At 40.1% G+C, this 18,548-nt stretch overlaps 1 protein-coding gene across 1 annotated transcript in view; it reads right to left on the reverse strand.

The window, feature by feature from the left end:
- Positions 1-5,480, reverse strand: part of WDR49 (WD repeat domain 49) — a 135,130-nt gene extending 129,650 nt beyond the window's left edge. The window contains 1 exon segment of the mRNA XM_067737142.1: positions 5,172-5,480. Coding sequence (XP_067593243.1) covers positions 5,172-5,339 — 168 coding nt within the window. The 5' untranslated portion in view covers positions 5,340-5,480.
- Positions 5,481-18,548: the final 13,068 nt, after the last annotated feature.

Genomic DNA, 18,548 nt, shown 5'->3' on the forward strand with positions numbered 1-18,548 from the left:
GTGTTTTATAAAATCTTACTGAACTTCAAAGATATTAAATTTTTATTCATCATTTTTACCTCCACTGATTTCTAGAAAGAGTTTTAGTTCAGTTACAATAGAAGGTACATAGGCAGTTGGACCATTAAAGCAAAGATAAAAGAGCAAGGATCATATAATGAAAACAGAAGATAATTGTTCCAGAAAAATCTATGTTAAGAATAGTTGTATCAGTTGAACTCTGAATTTAGCTTTGAACTTCCTGGCAGCTAAGGCGAAACACAAAACACCATTAGGCACACGACTTTCCTTAATTTATGAGATAAGTATGCTGGTTTATTAGGAGAGATGGAAATTTTCCTACCATTCACTCTAAGGATTGTGGGTGAGACTGTTTTCTGGGCACACACCTGCCTACACTTTCCAGATGGCCTTGCAATTGGGACGGGAACCTGGCCCACAAAACCTTTCCCCATGTGCTCCTTCATGCTCTTTCCCCATGACTAGCTTGACATATGGCCACTGTGGAAGGAGGAAGATGGAAGGAGCCTGGGGACCAGAATCCCTACTTGGAGCTGCCTGCCTATTAGAAATATCTGCTCTCTATATGAGCAAGAAATAAGTCTTTATCACGAATGTGCTATTATATATTTTACACAGTTTGCACACCCTATAAAAATAAAGATTTTCTAATTTTGGAACTTTATTGGATTCCATAATATACAGTTTTTAACTATCAGTCTTATCTTAAAAATGTATTTTTTAAATGATCTTCATGGGCTGTCTCATATTTTGACAGAGGCAAACAAAATCTAACAGTTCTGAGGAAAGGGAATGAAACAAAGATGGGTGATTTTATTTATGTGTTTGGAATGGTGATGTCTGGGGTAGAAAAGAAAGAAGCAAGAGGTAAGAATAGTTCTGGAACATGAGCCATAGCCAGGAAGGCCTGTCCATTTGGGTAACTTAATAGTGAAGATACAGTGAGCAATGAGAAGGCGGGTCCCTAATGAACTGGGAGAATCCTGACAGTTCGGAAAGAAGAATAAATAATGGAAAGGTGGGAATCTGATTGTCTGTATATTTTTTTTCAATCTCATAGCCTTTTAATAGATTAGCCCCACCTCACTTTAAAAATACAGACCAACACTGTCACCACCAAGCGGGTTCCTCATTTCTCCTTCTCATCCCTGGGAGAGGTAAGGATGGAAGGGGTGGGGCAGGAGGTCTTGGGTTTTTTTTGCGGGGGTTAATATGATTTATTTAATTGTAAATGTATGTAATTAAATTTTTTGTAACAGTTACTGACTGTATTCCCTTAGAGTCTAGCCTGCCCAGCAGGGCATCAGAACTCTCAGGTTGTCCTGTTGGTACAAGGAAGCGTTGTTCATAGGCCCTACTGTAGACGGGAATCTTGGGAATTTTATAAAGACAATCAAGCATGAAGATGTCATACATTCTGTGGATTTAATCATTTACTATACCTTAAGCACAATTTTCAGACCTGCAAAAGTGCCTTCTGAATTTCTCTGGTCTTTTTAGATTGTCAGCACAAGTGTGTTGTGTTTAGATTCCATTCAGCTCCCCAAGACAAGTTTGTTCAGAGAACCTTCCCCTAACATCTCTGGGGACTTCCCGTTAGGATTTTTATTCTTCCTTTCTCACACTGAACTGTCCTGGCCCTTCCTACTTTAAGCAGAAATAGTTCACCTTTTACATGCGGTTTAGGAGATTTCATTTCAAGCTATTTAACCTAAAGATTTAGTAGGACTTCGGCAAACAGCAGCATGGAGTAGACAGGGTAGGGCCAGGCCATGGCTCTGGGCCAGAAAGAATGTACCAGGAGGTGATACAGACACAGTTGCTGACAGAGGCAGGTCAGGACCCAGTCCAGTGAGTCCAGCAGTATAGGCAAACTAGATACAGGCCAAATAGGCAACAAGGCTTCCAAGATCAAAGAGCAGACTGTCCTGACATGAAGTGGTCAACGATGGAGAAATAAAGAAAAGAAATATTCAGGAACCTACATAGCCACAGTCTTGGAAGAAAGTCAGTATACATCAAGTCTCAATGCGGCTTTTCCAAAATTCCATTTCCCTTGGACCATAATTTCTATTGCTCAGAATTCCTATAAAATTAGCAAATCACAGCCATCCTTCCTCACACAGTAACTGACTTCTGAAGTATCTAAGAAAATGTAAAATGTTTGACATTAAAACAATATGAATATCCAGAGACCACATCATTTCTCTAAGCGTTACAAGTGCTACAGGAAAGTTTAAGTAACAAGCGTTTTACAATTCTATGAATAATACAAGTTTCATTCCCTGCGAGCTGATATATGACTTTTTGGGCACCATCACTTGAAAGAAAAAGAAATGCACAAGTTACTTTTCTAGTACTTCTATCCAGATAACTTCTTTGTTCTAAAGAAGAGGATCAAGACATCACTTAAAGTCTTTCACATGCTAATAGAATATGAAGACAGGGAAAGACGATGCTTTTGTGCTCTCCTATGTGAATTTGTGTCTTTGCGACACATTGCTTCCATTTCCTACCCCAATTAAAAGGAATGTAAAAGCATAGTTGTGTTATTTAAAGCTTAATTTTTTTTAGGAAATGCATGAGTTAAAATTAAGAGAATGTTAAAGACCATATTGTTCAACCTCTACTCACTGAACATATAATACCTATGTTAATTGAGCACTTTTTCTGTGTCAAGCACTCTTTCGAGTGCTTTCCGGATAATACCCCATTTAATGCTCACAACAACCCTATTATTCGCACGTTAGAAACAAAGGAAACTGAGGCTCAGAGAGATTAAGCAATTTGCACAAAGTCTCATTGTCGGTGGCAAAACTGGGACTCAAATCCAAGAAGTCTGACCCCTGACTCTTATACACTAAGTGATTCTGACTCATATACCATCATGCAATAAACATAAGCATTACTCACTTCATTCCTAAATGTTACTACTAAGATTTATATGGTAGGTAATATCTCATTTGGAAACATATGTGAAACATTGACTACAGGAAGACTCAGCTTCCCATTTTTCAATAAAGCATTGCTACTGCTATTTAAGGACATGGACTTTACCTACTGTCTGAAAACTCTTCAACCCCAAATAAGCAATCTGAGTACAAAAAACAAAATAGGAGATGAAAGGATCCAGTGCCAGAATCGTGGCATTCCAAGAGCATGTCTTTAGTGACTGGACTACAAATCACTGACTTTGGGGTTCTGTGTTGCAGGACAGCCCCTGAGGGCAATTTTTCTTTTCACAACAATCTACACCTGTGGCCTGCGGGTCCAACGCTCATGGCAGATGGAAGAGAGTCCACAGAAATCATCTAGTATATGATTCTTCTCTAGGTGTCCATGCTGTGTGTGGAAACCGTGTTGTCTCAAGGGCCTAACTTTTATTCCCGGTTGTACATTTGCCATTGGATCGTTCCATTCTGTCTGTTGAATCTGGTAAAAATCGATGGACTTCATTTTTTCTTGAAGTATGCCTGCAAAGCTCAATTTTTTTTTTAAATTACATTTTTAAAAAAGATTGTAATTAGATTGTCTAGGTTCATGCAAGCCCTGAACAGCAATTTCTTTCTCCCTTTTGGTCCATCAGTGGTACCTGCTGTTCCAACTGGTTAATTTCAAAATAAGTGATCCAGCCTTTGAAACATTTAAAGTTAAAAATATATATATCTTGAGATCCAATTTTCCTATTTCACTTGGGTTCACTCCAGACTAATTGGTAATTTGAAAAGAACACCCACCCCTAACCTTTTATAGCAGTTTCACTTTCTAACACATTGACTTTATACAGTTGACCCTCCTAATAGACCCTAGCATTCAACTTTGTGTTCTGAACACCAGAAAAAAACTGCCACATTTCTGTTCATTCCAGAGTCAAAGCTGTCCTAGTCTGCTGTTACGTTTTTCTGAATGTCCTCAAGCTGTCAAAATGTTTGCTATGTCTATCAAACTATGCCAGATTCATTTGGGGCATTGGACATGAGCATCACTAAAATCTTTCAGACAAATGGGTTTGGATGAACTGCAAATACATGAAGATTAAAATGAGAAAAGTGTAGGGCAGAGCATGTCTTTGCTACTAAATATGATAGAGTCTATTAAAAAGAAATGATTGATACTATTGGGACATTCTCAACACAGGTAAAATTTAACTTGTTATACAAAACACGGTATAGTAGAGTATTGCAGTGGTTAGCAACTCTTTTTTTTTTGGATAGGTAAAGATTAAAATTTGTACCAACTACAGACCAATATAACGGTGAGATTTCATCATGCTTTATTAATTTCAAGGTGGTATTCCCAAACATTGTATGTCTGTTTCAAATTAATATGACACTCTCAAGCACCCCAGAGGACATTCTGAAGCCCTGAGATCATATTTTAGCAACTGTAATGCAGCAGGAAGGATGGAGGCTCATGTCTACCTAAATTCCACAGCACGGAAGAGCACTTCTTCCTATCAGCATGAGAAGCTAAGAATCATTTTGATATATGCTGTTCATTAGGCATAGCTGCAGAATTCAAAATTAAGATAGAGAGAAGGAACTTACTCATTTACAGTTAAAATTCTTATGGTAATTAAAATTTTTAAAATTTTGTTTTCATTGGTATTGCTCCAATATTTGCAAAAAGAGTGGCAGACTGGTCCCTCCCATGGGATCTGGGACAATAAAGTGCCACAATCTGCTTTGAAAAGGAGCTGCGTCGCTGGGGTGAGGCAGGGGAGAATGTTTGCACACCGGGAAGTGGCTATTTGCATTTCCAGAGGGATACTTCCATGTTACCTGCAAGGACAGTTATTATTGGGAGTCACCCTAGAGGTCTGGCTTCCCCCTGTCACCGTCGTAACTTTCTGTTTTCCAAAAATATGTTGATCTCTAAGAAAAAAATTTGTCCAAGAATTCATTTTCCTTCCTGGATGGTAATGATATTCAACAGCAGCAATTTCATACTAAATAATATTATTTGTCCCGAAGAACTGAGGGATAAAGTTACTCTGGTGTTAAATCCAGGTCTGACCAATTCTTTTCAGTTCCCTGTTTTAACCATTAAGCATATTAAAAAAAAAAAAAAACTTTTAAGAGAAAATCTGTTTCATCCTGGTCTCCTTCATGAGCAACTCAAAGTCTCCAGGAAATAAGATTAACGCTTACCTCAAAGGCTCTTTGTATTTGGACAAAGTCGCCCAGGCTGAGTTGGTTTTCAAGCAGGGCTATGCAGGCATCTTCCTCTGCAGTTTCACCTTGTGAAATTCTCTCTGCGTTCTCTGGCCCGGGCTGGGATCCTTTGTTCAACTCAAGTGTAGCATTCTGGCAACTCATAATGGCTTTACCTCTTTTTAACAGCCGTCATTTTAAGAGCAGTCAACTCTCTAAGTATTTTTCTTTTTCTTTTTCTTTTCCTTCAACAGGTGCCTTTGAAAAGAAACAACTTAGCAATCGAATTCCAGAATCAAATTACATTTCAAGGTACTCAATTAGGAGGCAAAAAGTTCAAGCCCAGAGGTAGGGAATGAAAGCTCCCAACCCCCACACTTCCTTAATTCCGCAGTTTATTTTCAAAACCCACTGTTGAATTGTTTTAAAACATCCCCTCCTTATACTCTGTTTAACCTGGCTTGACTTTAAAAAGTGTAAAAGCTTCCCCTGTGTTTATAGAAACTGACACAGAATGCAACATCTAATACTCATTTTAAATGCATTAGAAAAGCAATTTCTCAAAATCTCTTTGGCTAACCTTGCTTCTATTCACATGTTGTGGTTTTAAAGTCCATTTTCTTGTGTGGAGGCGTGAGGTAACACAGCTGCAAGGTTTCCGCCCCAGTGAAGCGCTTGCCTCTGAAGGCCACCTTCCCAGCAATGTGGCCTTGTTTGTTTCAGCCCTCCCTGCTGCCTTTGTGTGCTTCCTGGCAACCAACATAAAGCCCTTCACCTCCCCAACTAATGAATGACCTGAAGGTTGGAATATACAATGTAAACATTGCGGCTTTTTTAAAGGACAATTCAGCGCACTCATTTTTTATTAAATTTCAGCCCTGCATTATTTAATGACAACTTTTATAAATACATTTTCTATGAAGCATGTTATGTATTATGAAACAAGATGATTAGCCAAAGAAAAGAGCAATGAATTTAGGAATGTTACATTTTCCATATAAAAAAATGTTTCATTCTTATTTAATAAGAATCCATTCCTATATTCTCTTTGTCTTAGTTTCTATGTATATAAAATGGGGATGGTTTAGCATAGGCTTCCAATTCATTGAAAGACGTGGTGGGGGGGAACACAGCATAACATAATACGATAAACCTTATAATAAAACTACTTACAGTACCATCACTGGTTCAGCTAATATTAATGAAAAGGAAGGAAAAAGGAGAAAGTTAATATTTTGTTTTAGTATTTACCATATGCCAGGCACTACACTAAGCACTTTGTAATTCCTTATCTTGCTAAAGCTTCACAATAACCCTGCAAGGCAGACAAGACCACTCTTCCCACTTTACAGATGAAGAAGCAACGTAAAGGCCAAAGGCCATGCAGTCAGTAAGGCGTGGAAAACGACAGAGTGGCTCTGCCTTCGGAGCCTGCCCTTTAGATGGAGGCCATCTCTGCACTTTATTTTCATCTCTGTAAAACTGAAAAGTTGTCACTAGATATTCTCTAAGTTCTTTTTCCTACAATTTCATTCAATGAGCTAGTGTTCACAGGCACGTGGTGGTACAAAGCACACTCCCTACAACACAGAGATGCAAGTATCCCAAGGCTTTCCTGGACCAGTTTTGGAAAAAAAAATGAAATATCATTCATGCAGCCATTAATTCATCAATTTCTCTGTCCATCATTCATTCCAAAATCCATTTACGAAGGATCTGGTGCCTACTCGTGAGGGGTTTACAGTCTTATAGGAGCTGTTACCTGTCTAGTTCATCTTTCATGCCAATCCCAACCTCTTGCTGTCTATAGTGCTGTGTTGAGAAGAATCGTGAAGTTATATGTAGGCTCAGAGGAAAAGAGTGGCATTATAAATTACGGATGTGTATCATGGGGACAGAAGGGCTGAGGGAAGCATATTTACCACAAATTTGCCTTTCCTGGTTTAGTCCTTCATGTAAATTAGAAAAACAACTTTAAGCCCTAATATGATAAATTTCCCTAAATCATCTCACATAGGGATAAAATTTGTCTTCTTACCATCCTAATTAGTAAATTAATAATAGTTTAGTTCAGCCACATCAGTCCTATAAATGTCTGTAAAATGTTTTATGGTGATAAGTTGAGGAGTTGGGCTTAAATAACAGACACTAACGAGGGAAGGAAGAGGAAACAGAAAAAGTATTCTGTGAAGCTGCACAGGGAGAGGTAGGCATCCCACTGGATGACGATGCAAAATTCTCTAATTATTCTAAGACAGTCAAACTGCCTGGACTACTTAGTTTTCATAAAGATGCAGCTCTAAATGTTTTCATTAGTCAAAACAGGAGAGTATAATGAACAGCTAACAAATTACTGTAGAAGTTAATTAACTGACAGTTTTCTTTCGGTAAAATCGTGGCATTAGAAATCATTCTTGATCATAAAATCTTCGATGGCTTTCACCTTCTTTGTAACTGTGTGGTTAATTTTCAGGTTAAATTTCCACTGCTCTGAAAAGTCCACAACTAGCCTCTTGCCGATACTGAAATTTTCCTTCTTGCCTGCCATGAATCAATTATCAGTTTGTGAAAATCTGCCACGTGCCCAGTGCCATCCTAGGCTCTGTGGGGAACGGTGCACTGATGAAGACAGTCTGTGCTCTCAAAAAGTGGAAGGTTCAGGACTTCCCTCGTGGCACAGTGGTTAAGAATCAGCCTGCCAATGCAGGGGACACGGGTTCAAGCCCTGGTCCAGGAAGATCCCACATGCCGCGGAGCAACTAAACCCGTGCGCCACAACTACTGAACCCACGTGCCACAACTACTGAAGCCCACACGCCTAGAGCCCGTGCTCCACAACAAGAGAAGCCACCGCAATGAGAAGCCTGTGTGCCACAACAAAGAGTAGCCCCCTCTCGCCGCAACTAGAGAAAGCCCGCACATAGCAATGAAGACCCAACACAGCCAAAAATAAATGACTAAATAAATAAATAAATAATTTTTAAAAAAATGTAAGGTTCAGTCTGGAGAGAAAGCTGACTGACTGACGGACACTTGCTCTCTTCTCCGGTAGGGACCAGCCAACAGCTTCTAGCATAGCGGAGCACTCAGCACCCAAAAGGACAATGCAAGCAGATACATCCACTAGCTTTTGCTTTTCTTGGAACCTTGGGACTGAATCATTCTCCCCCACTGAACAGACACTCCCATACGTGTCCTTGTCACAACTCGCAGTCCACCCCCAAATCCCTGCGCTCTTCCTCCCCCGAAATTCATCCGCACCAACACAAATGCAGGCCCTGTCTTTCCTCTTAATTTCCCTTCCCTTTTGTTCTTCCTCCTGTCACCCCGGACCTGTTCTTACTAACATTCTTAATCTTTGCCTAGAATTCTCCCACCACCTCCTTCCTATAATAGAAAGCCGCTTCCCCTTATAAACCCCATTTCCCACCAAACCATTTCAAGCTGAAGCTCCTCCTTGGCCCAGGCTCCATCCCTCAGTGTCAGTGGAAAGGTGTCTTCTCAGGGTCTCTTCGCTTCTTGAACCCACACCTTCCCAACATGGTCCCAGTGGCCAAACACCCCTACAGCCCTCCCCTTTCAGCCCCCAGCTCACTTTAAACATCACCTGCTCCCAGAGCCTGAAAGCACCAGCCCAGCCTTTGGCACCTTTATTTTTTAATAGATCTTTATTGGAGTATAATTGCTTCGCAATACCGTGTTAGTTTCTGTTGCACAACAAAGCGAATCACCCATATGTATACATATGTCCGCATACCGTACCTCCCTCTTGAGCCTCCCTCCCACCCTCCCTGTCCCACCTTTCTAGGTGGTCACAAAGCACGGAGCTGATCTCCCTCTGCTATGCAGCTGCTTCCCACCAGCCAATTATTTTACATTCGGTAGTGTACCTTTTAAGCCCTCAATAAATTCTAGTTTCTTTCCTTCCTTGTTCCGGATCCTCCTGGTTCAAATTAATTCCTCCTTCCACTCTGCAACCACAGCATCGTGTTTACACTTTCACTACAGCAGTTTTTCTTTCTGCCTTGCAATATAATTAGTTGCCTTTGTATCTATCTCTCTCCCACAACATTAACTCCCTGAGAACAAGGATGGTACCTCACTAACGCCCATAGCCCTACATTGCCCAACGCAGAACTTTGTATAAACTACACAGTGGTATGGTCATGTGTACTCATTTGTAAAATAGGATGGGCTGAAAGCGAAATTCTCCTATAGTTTTGAGTTTTCAGTGCCAGGTCCTGGGAATGGGTGGCACTGAGTCCGAAACGGAGGCAGAATTCCACACAAAAAAATTAATGAGGGAAACAAAGTTTGAGGTTGTATCTTCAAGGCTCTTAGAATAAACTGTTCAAGCACTTTTGAAACAAAGCATTTGTTTTTTTTTTAATTTTTATTTATTTTTTGGCTGTGTTGGATCTTCATTGCTGCATGCAGGCTTTCTCTAGTTGCGGTGAGCGGGGGCTACTCTTCGTTGCAGTACACAGGCTTCTCATTGCAGTGGGTTCTTTTGTGGAGCACAGGCTCTAGGGATGCAGGCTTCAGTAGTGGCCCATGGGCTCAGTAGTTGTGGCTTGTGGGCTCTAAAGCACAGGCTCAGTAGTTGTGGCGTACGGGCTTAGTTGCTCCGTGGCATGTGGGATCTTCCCGGACCAGGGCTCGAATCCATGTCCCCTGCATCAGTAGGCAGATTCTCAACCACTGCGCCACCAGGGAAGCCCAAGCATTTATTTTTATACACGCAATTTCTACGTAAGATGCTCCCGTGTTGAGGCCCTACTCTGTCCCAGGCACTGCTTTAGACACCAGAAAAGCAAAAATGAATTAGACACAGCTCTGTGCTCACTGTTGCTCAGAGACATATAACAGTAAACGCTGGTTTTAAGTTAATTTTACCTTTGGACAAAGCAGGTCCCCTGTTAACTCTTAGGCAACAAAATATTTCCTTTTTTTGATCTGCTGAACAATGTCTAAAGTAAGAAAACTATATTTTTATAACAGCATTTCTCAGGCTGTTCAAGTATTTAAACACTGAGAATTCATGAAATAATGATATCCTGAAATAACTAAATGTATATTTTGCAATAAATTGCAAATTGATATATGTCAAGTTCTAGTCTAAGCAAGCAGTTGTAGACAAATTTTAAAATATATGGAAGTGGGGCTTCCCTGGTGGCGCAGTGGTTGAGAGCCCGCCTGCTGATGCAGAGGACACAGGTTCGTGCCCCGGTCCGGGAAGATCCCACATGCCGCGGAGTGGCTGGGCCCCTGAGCCATGGCTGCTGAGCCTGCGTGTCCGGAGCCTGTGCTCCACAACGGGAGAGGCCACAGCAGTGAGAGGCCCACGTACCGCAATAAATAAATAAATAAATAAATAAATAAATAAATATGGAAGTGGAAGGTAAAATTAGGAAAATCCTAATTTTTGACTTAAGCATTCCTACTCATTTGAAAAAAGCAACTGCGATTTTTATATTATCAGTAGATACTTAGGATCCACTGAACTGAATATTGAGAATAAGTGCTTAAAAATATTCTCAAATTCAATCTTTTTTATGCAAATTCTGATAGGCCTTCCCAACAGTTAATCACTTTTTGAGCCCTCTTTGCTTTAACATAAAAATCCTTGTCTTTGAAATCCAGTGTCCACGTTCAAAGTCCCACATGGGCTTGTTGTTTGTCAGCGGGATTTCCACGAGGGAGCCACTTGCTGGGCAATTACTCTGAACTACCAAATTCCTTTATGTTTCCGATCTAAGAGGACAATGCATTTTATTCCATTTGGAGATTGAGAACAGTTTGTCAAAGTCACCTTGATATTGAGCACTTGCATCCATGTATAGAACCACTAAAAAGTAGTCACAAAATCATTGCATGAAAGGAGTCACCGAAAATCCAGTAAACATTTATTGATTTCTTCCTTGAAGAAAGAAGGAAAGCAGGTAGGTGGGAAATTAACAATTATTGAGTCCCTAGTATATGCTAAACACTGTGTTAGGCACTTTCACAAATGTAATTTTATGAAGCCTCATGATATCGCTGCAAGACACTTGATATCTTCCCAATTTTGTTTTACTGATGAGGGTACCAAACAAGATTAAGTATCTTGCCCAACTTCACACAACTTGCAAATTATATAATATAATAATATCATAGTATGGTCTCTGCTAAGACTTGACACATTTTTTCATTTAATTCTCTTTGAAACTCTATGATGTGGGCACCATTATGGTCACCATTTTACAGATGAAGAAACTGAGGCTTAGATGGATTAAATAACTTGTCTAAGATCACCCAGCAAAGCTGTAATTCAAAACTCGGATCCTTCTATGTACTCCACAGTGTAGAACTCTGTAAAGAGTAATCTGCTAGACACCATAGTAAATTCTAATCCAGTTTGGGAGCTGAGATGTGTGAAAAGTGGGGAAACGAGAAAGCATATATTTGGTAATAAAGTCAAAGGAACTTAAGAATTTGGACTCAGTACACCGGGCTTAAGTCTTAATTCTCTCACTTTCAATCCTTTATTTCTTGGGCAAGCTGAATCATTTCTCAAAATGAAGACAGTAATATTGTTTATTTCAGAATAGTTTTAAGGTTAAAATGAGATAATATGATGAAAGCTGTATGTAAATTGTAAAACTTTATGCACATGAATTAGCATTAATGTTAGTACACAGTCAGAGAAAGGGAAATTCCCTGCAAACTCAGAAAGATTGGGTAGGAGTTCACAGAGAGATTGGAATATTGTAATTGTAAAACAGAATGAAGCAAAATCATCCATGTCATGACATTTTCTATTGAAGCTGAGATTCTATAACCATCTTCATTGCTCCTAGGAAGTTCTTACATTTAAATCCATCCCAGAGAGATCAAAGCCATATCAATATATTCAAGGTTAGTTATTAAAAACAATGCTTAGGGGCTTCCCTGGTGGCGCAGTGGTTGAGAGTCCGCCTGCCGATGCAGGGGACACGGGTTCGTGCCCCGGTCCGGGAGGATCCCACATGCCGCGGAGCGGCTGGGCCCGTGAGCCATGGCTGCTGAGCCTGCGCATCCGGAGCCTGTGCTCCGCAACGGGAGAGGCCACAACAGTGAGAGGCCCGCGTACCGCAAAAAAAAAAAAAAAAAAAAAAAAAAAAAAAAAAAAAAAAACAATGCTTAGTGTGTGTGTGTGTGTGTGTGTGTTATACTTAACACTTTGAAAAAACATTTTCTGCCTTAGAATTAGTTAGAGATAATGGCAGCTACAGAAGTCTCCTCTAATGGATCTGGTCTGATTGGCACTGAACCTACTCTTTTTTTCTTTAACTTTTTTTTTTTTTTTTGTGGTACGCGGGCCTCTCACTGTTGTGGCCTCTCCCGTTGCGGAGCACAGGCTCCGGACGCGCAAGCTCAGCGGTCATGGCTCACGAGCCCAGCCACTCCGCGGCATGTGGGATCCTCCCGGACCGGGACATGAACCTGTGTCCCCTGCATCGGCAGGCGGACTCTCAACCACTGCGCCACCAGGGAAGCCCTGAGTCTACTTTTAATAACAACAGAAATAGCTCTTCACCATCACCAAAACAGTGTTACCACTATCCGTCATAACATGAGCCTCTTACTCTTCAAGTGCCCAAATCCCCAGAATCAGATGTTTTGTTTATAAAACTCTGTTTTAGAAGGAAAGTACTCTCTAGATGGCTTAGCCTCAAGGGAGGATACATGCATGCATATACATATGCATATGCATATAGGAGAAGAAAGACAGAGGGGGAGGAGCCACGTAAGAGTGTAAGATTGGGAGCTTCTAGACAAGTTGTCTCAAAGCAAGGGAAGGTCATGGGCAGTCACAGCACTGGTCACTACCTGGGGTGGCAGAGGTGTAATTGAGAGATAAAAATATCTCCAGAAGAGACAAAATGTAAGGGAAAAAGAGCTCTAAGGTCAGAGTCAGGAGACCTGGATCTTAATGTAGTCCTACCATGTCCATGTAACACTGGACATTTACCTTTGGGCTTCAGTTTCCTTGGTCGTAAGTGGGGATAATAATTCCTACAAACCCACTTCAAAGACTCACTTTAAGCCTCCAAGAAGATCATGTATGTGAAACATTTGCCCACCAGAAAGAGCTATGTAAATATTTATTTGTTGGTTGATTCATTCATTCGTTTTATAATACTTTTATGTCACTTAACATGTGTAGGGCATCATCGTCATGATACCAATGCTTATCAGTCATGGGTCTTAACAGTAAAGGGCATAAAGTCTAAAAAATGAATCATGTAGGTAAAATAAATGTTATAGATGAAGTACTACGTGGATTTGGTTAAGAAAGAGATTGCTTAAATATATTTGAAGGGGCATTGTGAATGGAGCAAAGATGGCTTTGGAAGAGGTGGCACTGGAGTTGCTGTTATGGCTTGCTTCGTATGTTGAAGTCTTAAGCCCTGATACCTCAGAATGTGACCTTATATGTTATAGGGTCATTGCAGAGCCAATTAGTTAAATTAAGATGAGGTCATATTGGAATAAGGTTGGCCGCTAAGCCAGTATGACTGGTATTCTTATAAAAAGAGGAAATTTGTACATAAACACACACACACACACACACACACACACACACAGTACCACGTGAAGATTAGAGTTACTCTGCTAGAAGCCAAGGAAATACTAGAAGCTAGAAGTGAGGGCTGGAACAGATCTTTCCTTAGTGCTTGCAGAGGGAGCATGCCTGCTGTCACCTTGATTTCAGACTTCCAGCCAGAACTGTGAGATAATAAATTTCTGTTGTTTAATGAAGCCACTCGGTCTGTGGTACTGTGTTATGGCAGCCCTTGGAAATTACTACGATTGTTTATATGGTAATACAAGAAAAACTGTTTATGTATAGAAATGTATGTTATTAATATATTTATTATTTTTATTAAGCTAATAAAAATGTAAATATAATCATTGTAATACAATAATATGCTATTATTATATAATTATATCGAATATAATATACTATTATAATATTATATAATATTAAGCACCTAGCACAGTGCTTGGTACATAGTAGGCACAAAATATTGATAAATACTTATTGAGTTAATTTTTTTATATTTATTTATTCATTTATTTGGCTGCGCTAGGTCTTAGTTGCGGCATGCGGGATCTAGTTCCCTGACCCGGGATCAAACCTGGGCCCCCTGCATTGGGAGCATGGAGTCTTAACCACTGGACCACCAGGGAAGTCCCCGAATGAATGTTTTAATAAATAAAAAGGAGATCGCAGAAAGAGGAATGGATTGGCAACAAACATATATTTTTTATCTGTTTCATATTTTCTTTTCCCCCCCTGGACCAATCCTTTACTTATCACACACAAGAAAAATCAGAAAAATCCACACTCCTATGAAAAATGCTGCCATTTCACCTTTGTTTACTCTAAGAAATTCTGTCTAGGAAAGCAAAGAAATAGAAAAAGTCAAAACTTGTAAAAATCAAAGTTCTGAGACAAACTGCACTTTAAAAGATTGAAAGCTGTGATCCCCAGAGAGAACACTGCCACAACAATATTTCTCACAGAACATAATGCTCCCAGACACGGTGCTCTGATGAAAGCCCTGAAGACCACAGGCCTCTATTTTTCTGCAGCAGAAACAGCAACGGTCAAATTAATATCAGAAATACACTCCTAAATCAATTGTTGTACGTGTACCCATAGAGAAGGCATCTTAGAAAATGCAGATGGAATGTTTGCAATCATTGCCTAGACCAAATGCTGTCAGAGAAAATGGATCTTAATTTACTCAACATATTTTGGTTTTACAATTTTCACAATTAATTCTTGACAATGTTTGAAAAAACATGAGGCCCTTAAAGGCAAGCTTTAAAAATGCACTCTGGAATGGGGCAGGGAGTTAGGCATGTTCAGAGCAGATGGCAGGAGGTTTGATTACTCTGTTCATGACCTCTACAGATGTGTGTGTGTGTAGGGGGCCAGTTAGCTCAGGAAAAAGCTTATCTACCTATTGGGAAAATACAGCAGTGATAATGGTCAGGAACACAGATTTACCAAGTGGGATGCTAAATTTAGGGAAGTGAGTCAGATTTTCAACTAAGGAGAAAAATGATACAAATCTATGATCATAACCAGCTGCATGACCTTGGGAAAGTTACTCAACTTCTCCGGTTTCAGAATCTTCATCTGTAAAATTAAAAGGTTAAATCATATGATCTTTAAGTTCTCTTCCAGTACCTAATTTTAAGAAAAAGGAGAGGGGAAAGCATAAGAGCCCTGTGAGCTCTGCAGGAAGAGAAAATATTCCATGTCCTAGGTAATATTATTGCATTTGTACCCACAGTACCCAGGACACGTCTTTTGACATCATAAATACTTTTTTGATGATAAATTAAATTATCATATGGACCAATTAATGGACCTGTCGGTCAAGCATTTGCCCACCTGCCACACTCTGAGCCCAACACTACCTGCTTCTCTCATTGGATTAGCAGTGGAGATTTCAGCAGTTGATTATGGCAAATGGATTCTGTCAAAAGAATACAGTTCAAATGGATTTGTTTATTCACACATTTATTTCCCCAGACACTGACTGATAGTGTGGGCCACGCATAGTGTTATGCACTGGTGCTATAAAGTGACGAAGAAAGACTGGCTCCTACTCTCATGAAGCTTACAATCTAGTAGGGTAAGAGGTGGATTCAAGGAAGAACATACAGGGGCTCCTAATCATGAGTTGGAAAGATGGCGAAAGGAAGATGCATTGAAAACAAAGTCATAGTTATGATAACTCCCAAATGATGAGTAGGTATTAGCCATATAAAGAATAGGATGAAGGGGGTTTAAATAGAAGAAACAATATGTGCAAAGGTCTGGAGGTGACTGAGTTCATGGTGGATTCCTGGGGATAAAAATAGTTTAGTTTGGATGGCTCATACAGCATAGGGAAGGAGGGCTGGGGGAAGGGGTGGGAGTCTGGCTGGAGAAGTGAGCTGGTCTAGATCATGACAGCTGTGCTGGGGAGCCAGGTGGTCATGCTGAGGGCAGTAAAGCTATGGAAAATTTAAGCAGAGGATGTAACATGATGAGATGTGCATTCATGGAAGATCACTGATGCCCAGTGGTTCTCATCTAGGTAATTTTTAAGTGATCTAGGCAGCTTTAAAAAAATTCAATGCCCAGTTCCACTTCAGAACAATTATTTAAAATCTCTGGAGGTGGGGAGCTTCCCTGGTGGCACAGTGGTTAAGAATCCGTCTGCCAATACAGGGGACACGGGTTCGAGCTCTGGTCTGGGAAGATCCCGCATGCCATGGGGCAACTAAGCCCATGCACCACAACTACTGAGCCTGTGCTCTAGAGCCCGCAAGCCACAACTACTGAAGCCCATGCACCTAGAGCCCGTGCTCTGCAACAAAAGAAGCCACTGCAATGAGAAGCCCTCACACTACAGTGAAGACCCAACCCAGCCAAAAATAAATTTATTAAAAAAATTAAATCTCTGGAGGTGGAATCCAGGTACCAGTAATTTTTCGACTTCCTCAGATGATTCCATTGTACAACTAAAATTCAGAACTACTGGGTCAAAAAGAGGCAGGGGCTTCCCTGGTGGCGCTGTGGTTGAGAGTCCGCCCGCTGATGCAGGGGACACGGGTTCGTGCCCCGGTCCGGGAAGATCCCATATGCCGCGGAGCGGCTGGGCCTGTGAGCCATGGCCGCTGAGCCTGTGCATCCGGAGCCTGTGCTCCGCAACGGGAGAGTCCACAACAGTGAGAGGCCTGCGTACCGCAAAAAAAAAAAAGAGGCAGGATCAACTAGGAGACAATTGAAGTAATAAAGCTGACAGCTAATGATGGTTTTTATTTATCCCAGAAAAGTATCAGAAATACAAGAGAGAGTATTTGATAAGTGTGGAGGAGAGAAAAATCCAGAATAAGCATCAACACAATTCTGAAACCTCTTGTTGTATGTTTTAGATTTCAGAAATCATTTTAATAGTTTAAATATTTTAAAAAATAAAAATAATTAAATAAGATGGGGGAAAAAATGAAAATTGAACACAAATAGAAACAAGTATACCTAGCCAAATGCATAACATAACCACAAGGAGAGAAAAAACAAAACCAGTCCAGAGAATGCTTGAGCATAGGACCTTGACTATATAACCTCAATTTAAGGACAAAAAGAACTACAAAGAATCTTGAACTCTAATAGTTTTCTTCATTGCAGTGACATTTTGAAACTATTCTGAAACTATTTTGTGTGTATTACAGGGTTGCACAAATAAATGAACATTGATTTTGTTAGGAATCAGGGTTTTCACTGTAGCAGAAGGGAGATACAAATATGGAATGGGAAGAGGCGAGAAGAACTCTATGCTGTTGCATTGGAATTAGAAGATATCAGTATAAACTAATTTCTCTCTCTCTCTCTCTCTCTCACGCACACACACACACACACACACACACACACACACACACACTTATTTCCTAGCTCTGACTGCTGAGACAACTCAAATGCAATAAGCACATTTAGCCCAGGTCTTCATTTCTAAATATGATTCTCCTTGGAGAACTAAATGATTCCAGAACCAGGGCAGGAGTAGTACAAGACAAACCTTGGATATCTTGTTTGCTAGAAAGTAAAAAAAAAAAAAAAAAAAAGCTTTAAAAATGATAGACACATCAAAAAGAAATCGGTGAAGGCAAAAAGGGACTCACACTGGCCAAACTGGAGTCAATTTGAGCAACAAAATGAATAATGACAGGAATGGGTAACACAAAGAACTTTTAAGAAGGGTCCATGATTCTATACTGATACAAATATATATATATATATATAGAGAGAGAGAGAGAGAGAGAGAGAGAGAGAGAGGAAGAAAGTGGAAAGAAGGAAACAAGGAAGGAAGGAAGGGAGGGAGGAAGGGAGGAAGGAAAGGGTGGAAGGAAGGAAGTGGACAGGTAGGGAATAAAAAGAGGTAAAAAATGATAGAGTTAGAAAATCACTATTTCACAACCAACTTTAGTAATAATTGATTCAGGAGAAGATCATCAATTGATTAAAGTTCTTAAAAAATAAAATATTTACACAATTTCAAAGTATCTTCCTCACAGATTACTTACATTACAGAAGCAAAAGGGGTACCTTGCAGTGGAGTAAGTTATTGGAGTTAATGTCGCCAATAATGGGACAGGCTGACATCATGTGCATCTGGATGTGATGTGCCGAGAAGGACCCAGCATCACTTCCACAATATCCCTGCCAAACCCAGAACTGAATCTATTCATGAGTAAACAGACACATCCAAATAGATAGAATTCCATAAGACATCCAACCATCCTCTTCCCAAAATGTCAATGTCATGAAATGATAAAGAATCATTGAAA

The sequence above is a fragment of the Pseudorca crassidens genome, chromosome 5 (assembly GCF_039906515.1).
Source record: "Pseudorca crassidens isolate mPseCra1 chromosome 5, mPseCra1.hap1, whole genome shotgun sequence".
NCBI lineage: Eukaryota > Metazoa > Chordata > Mammalia > Artiodactyla > Delphinidae > Pseudorca > Pseudorca crassidens.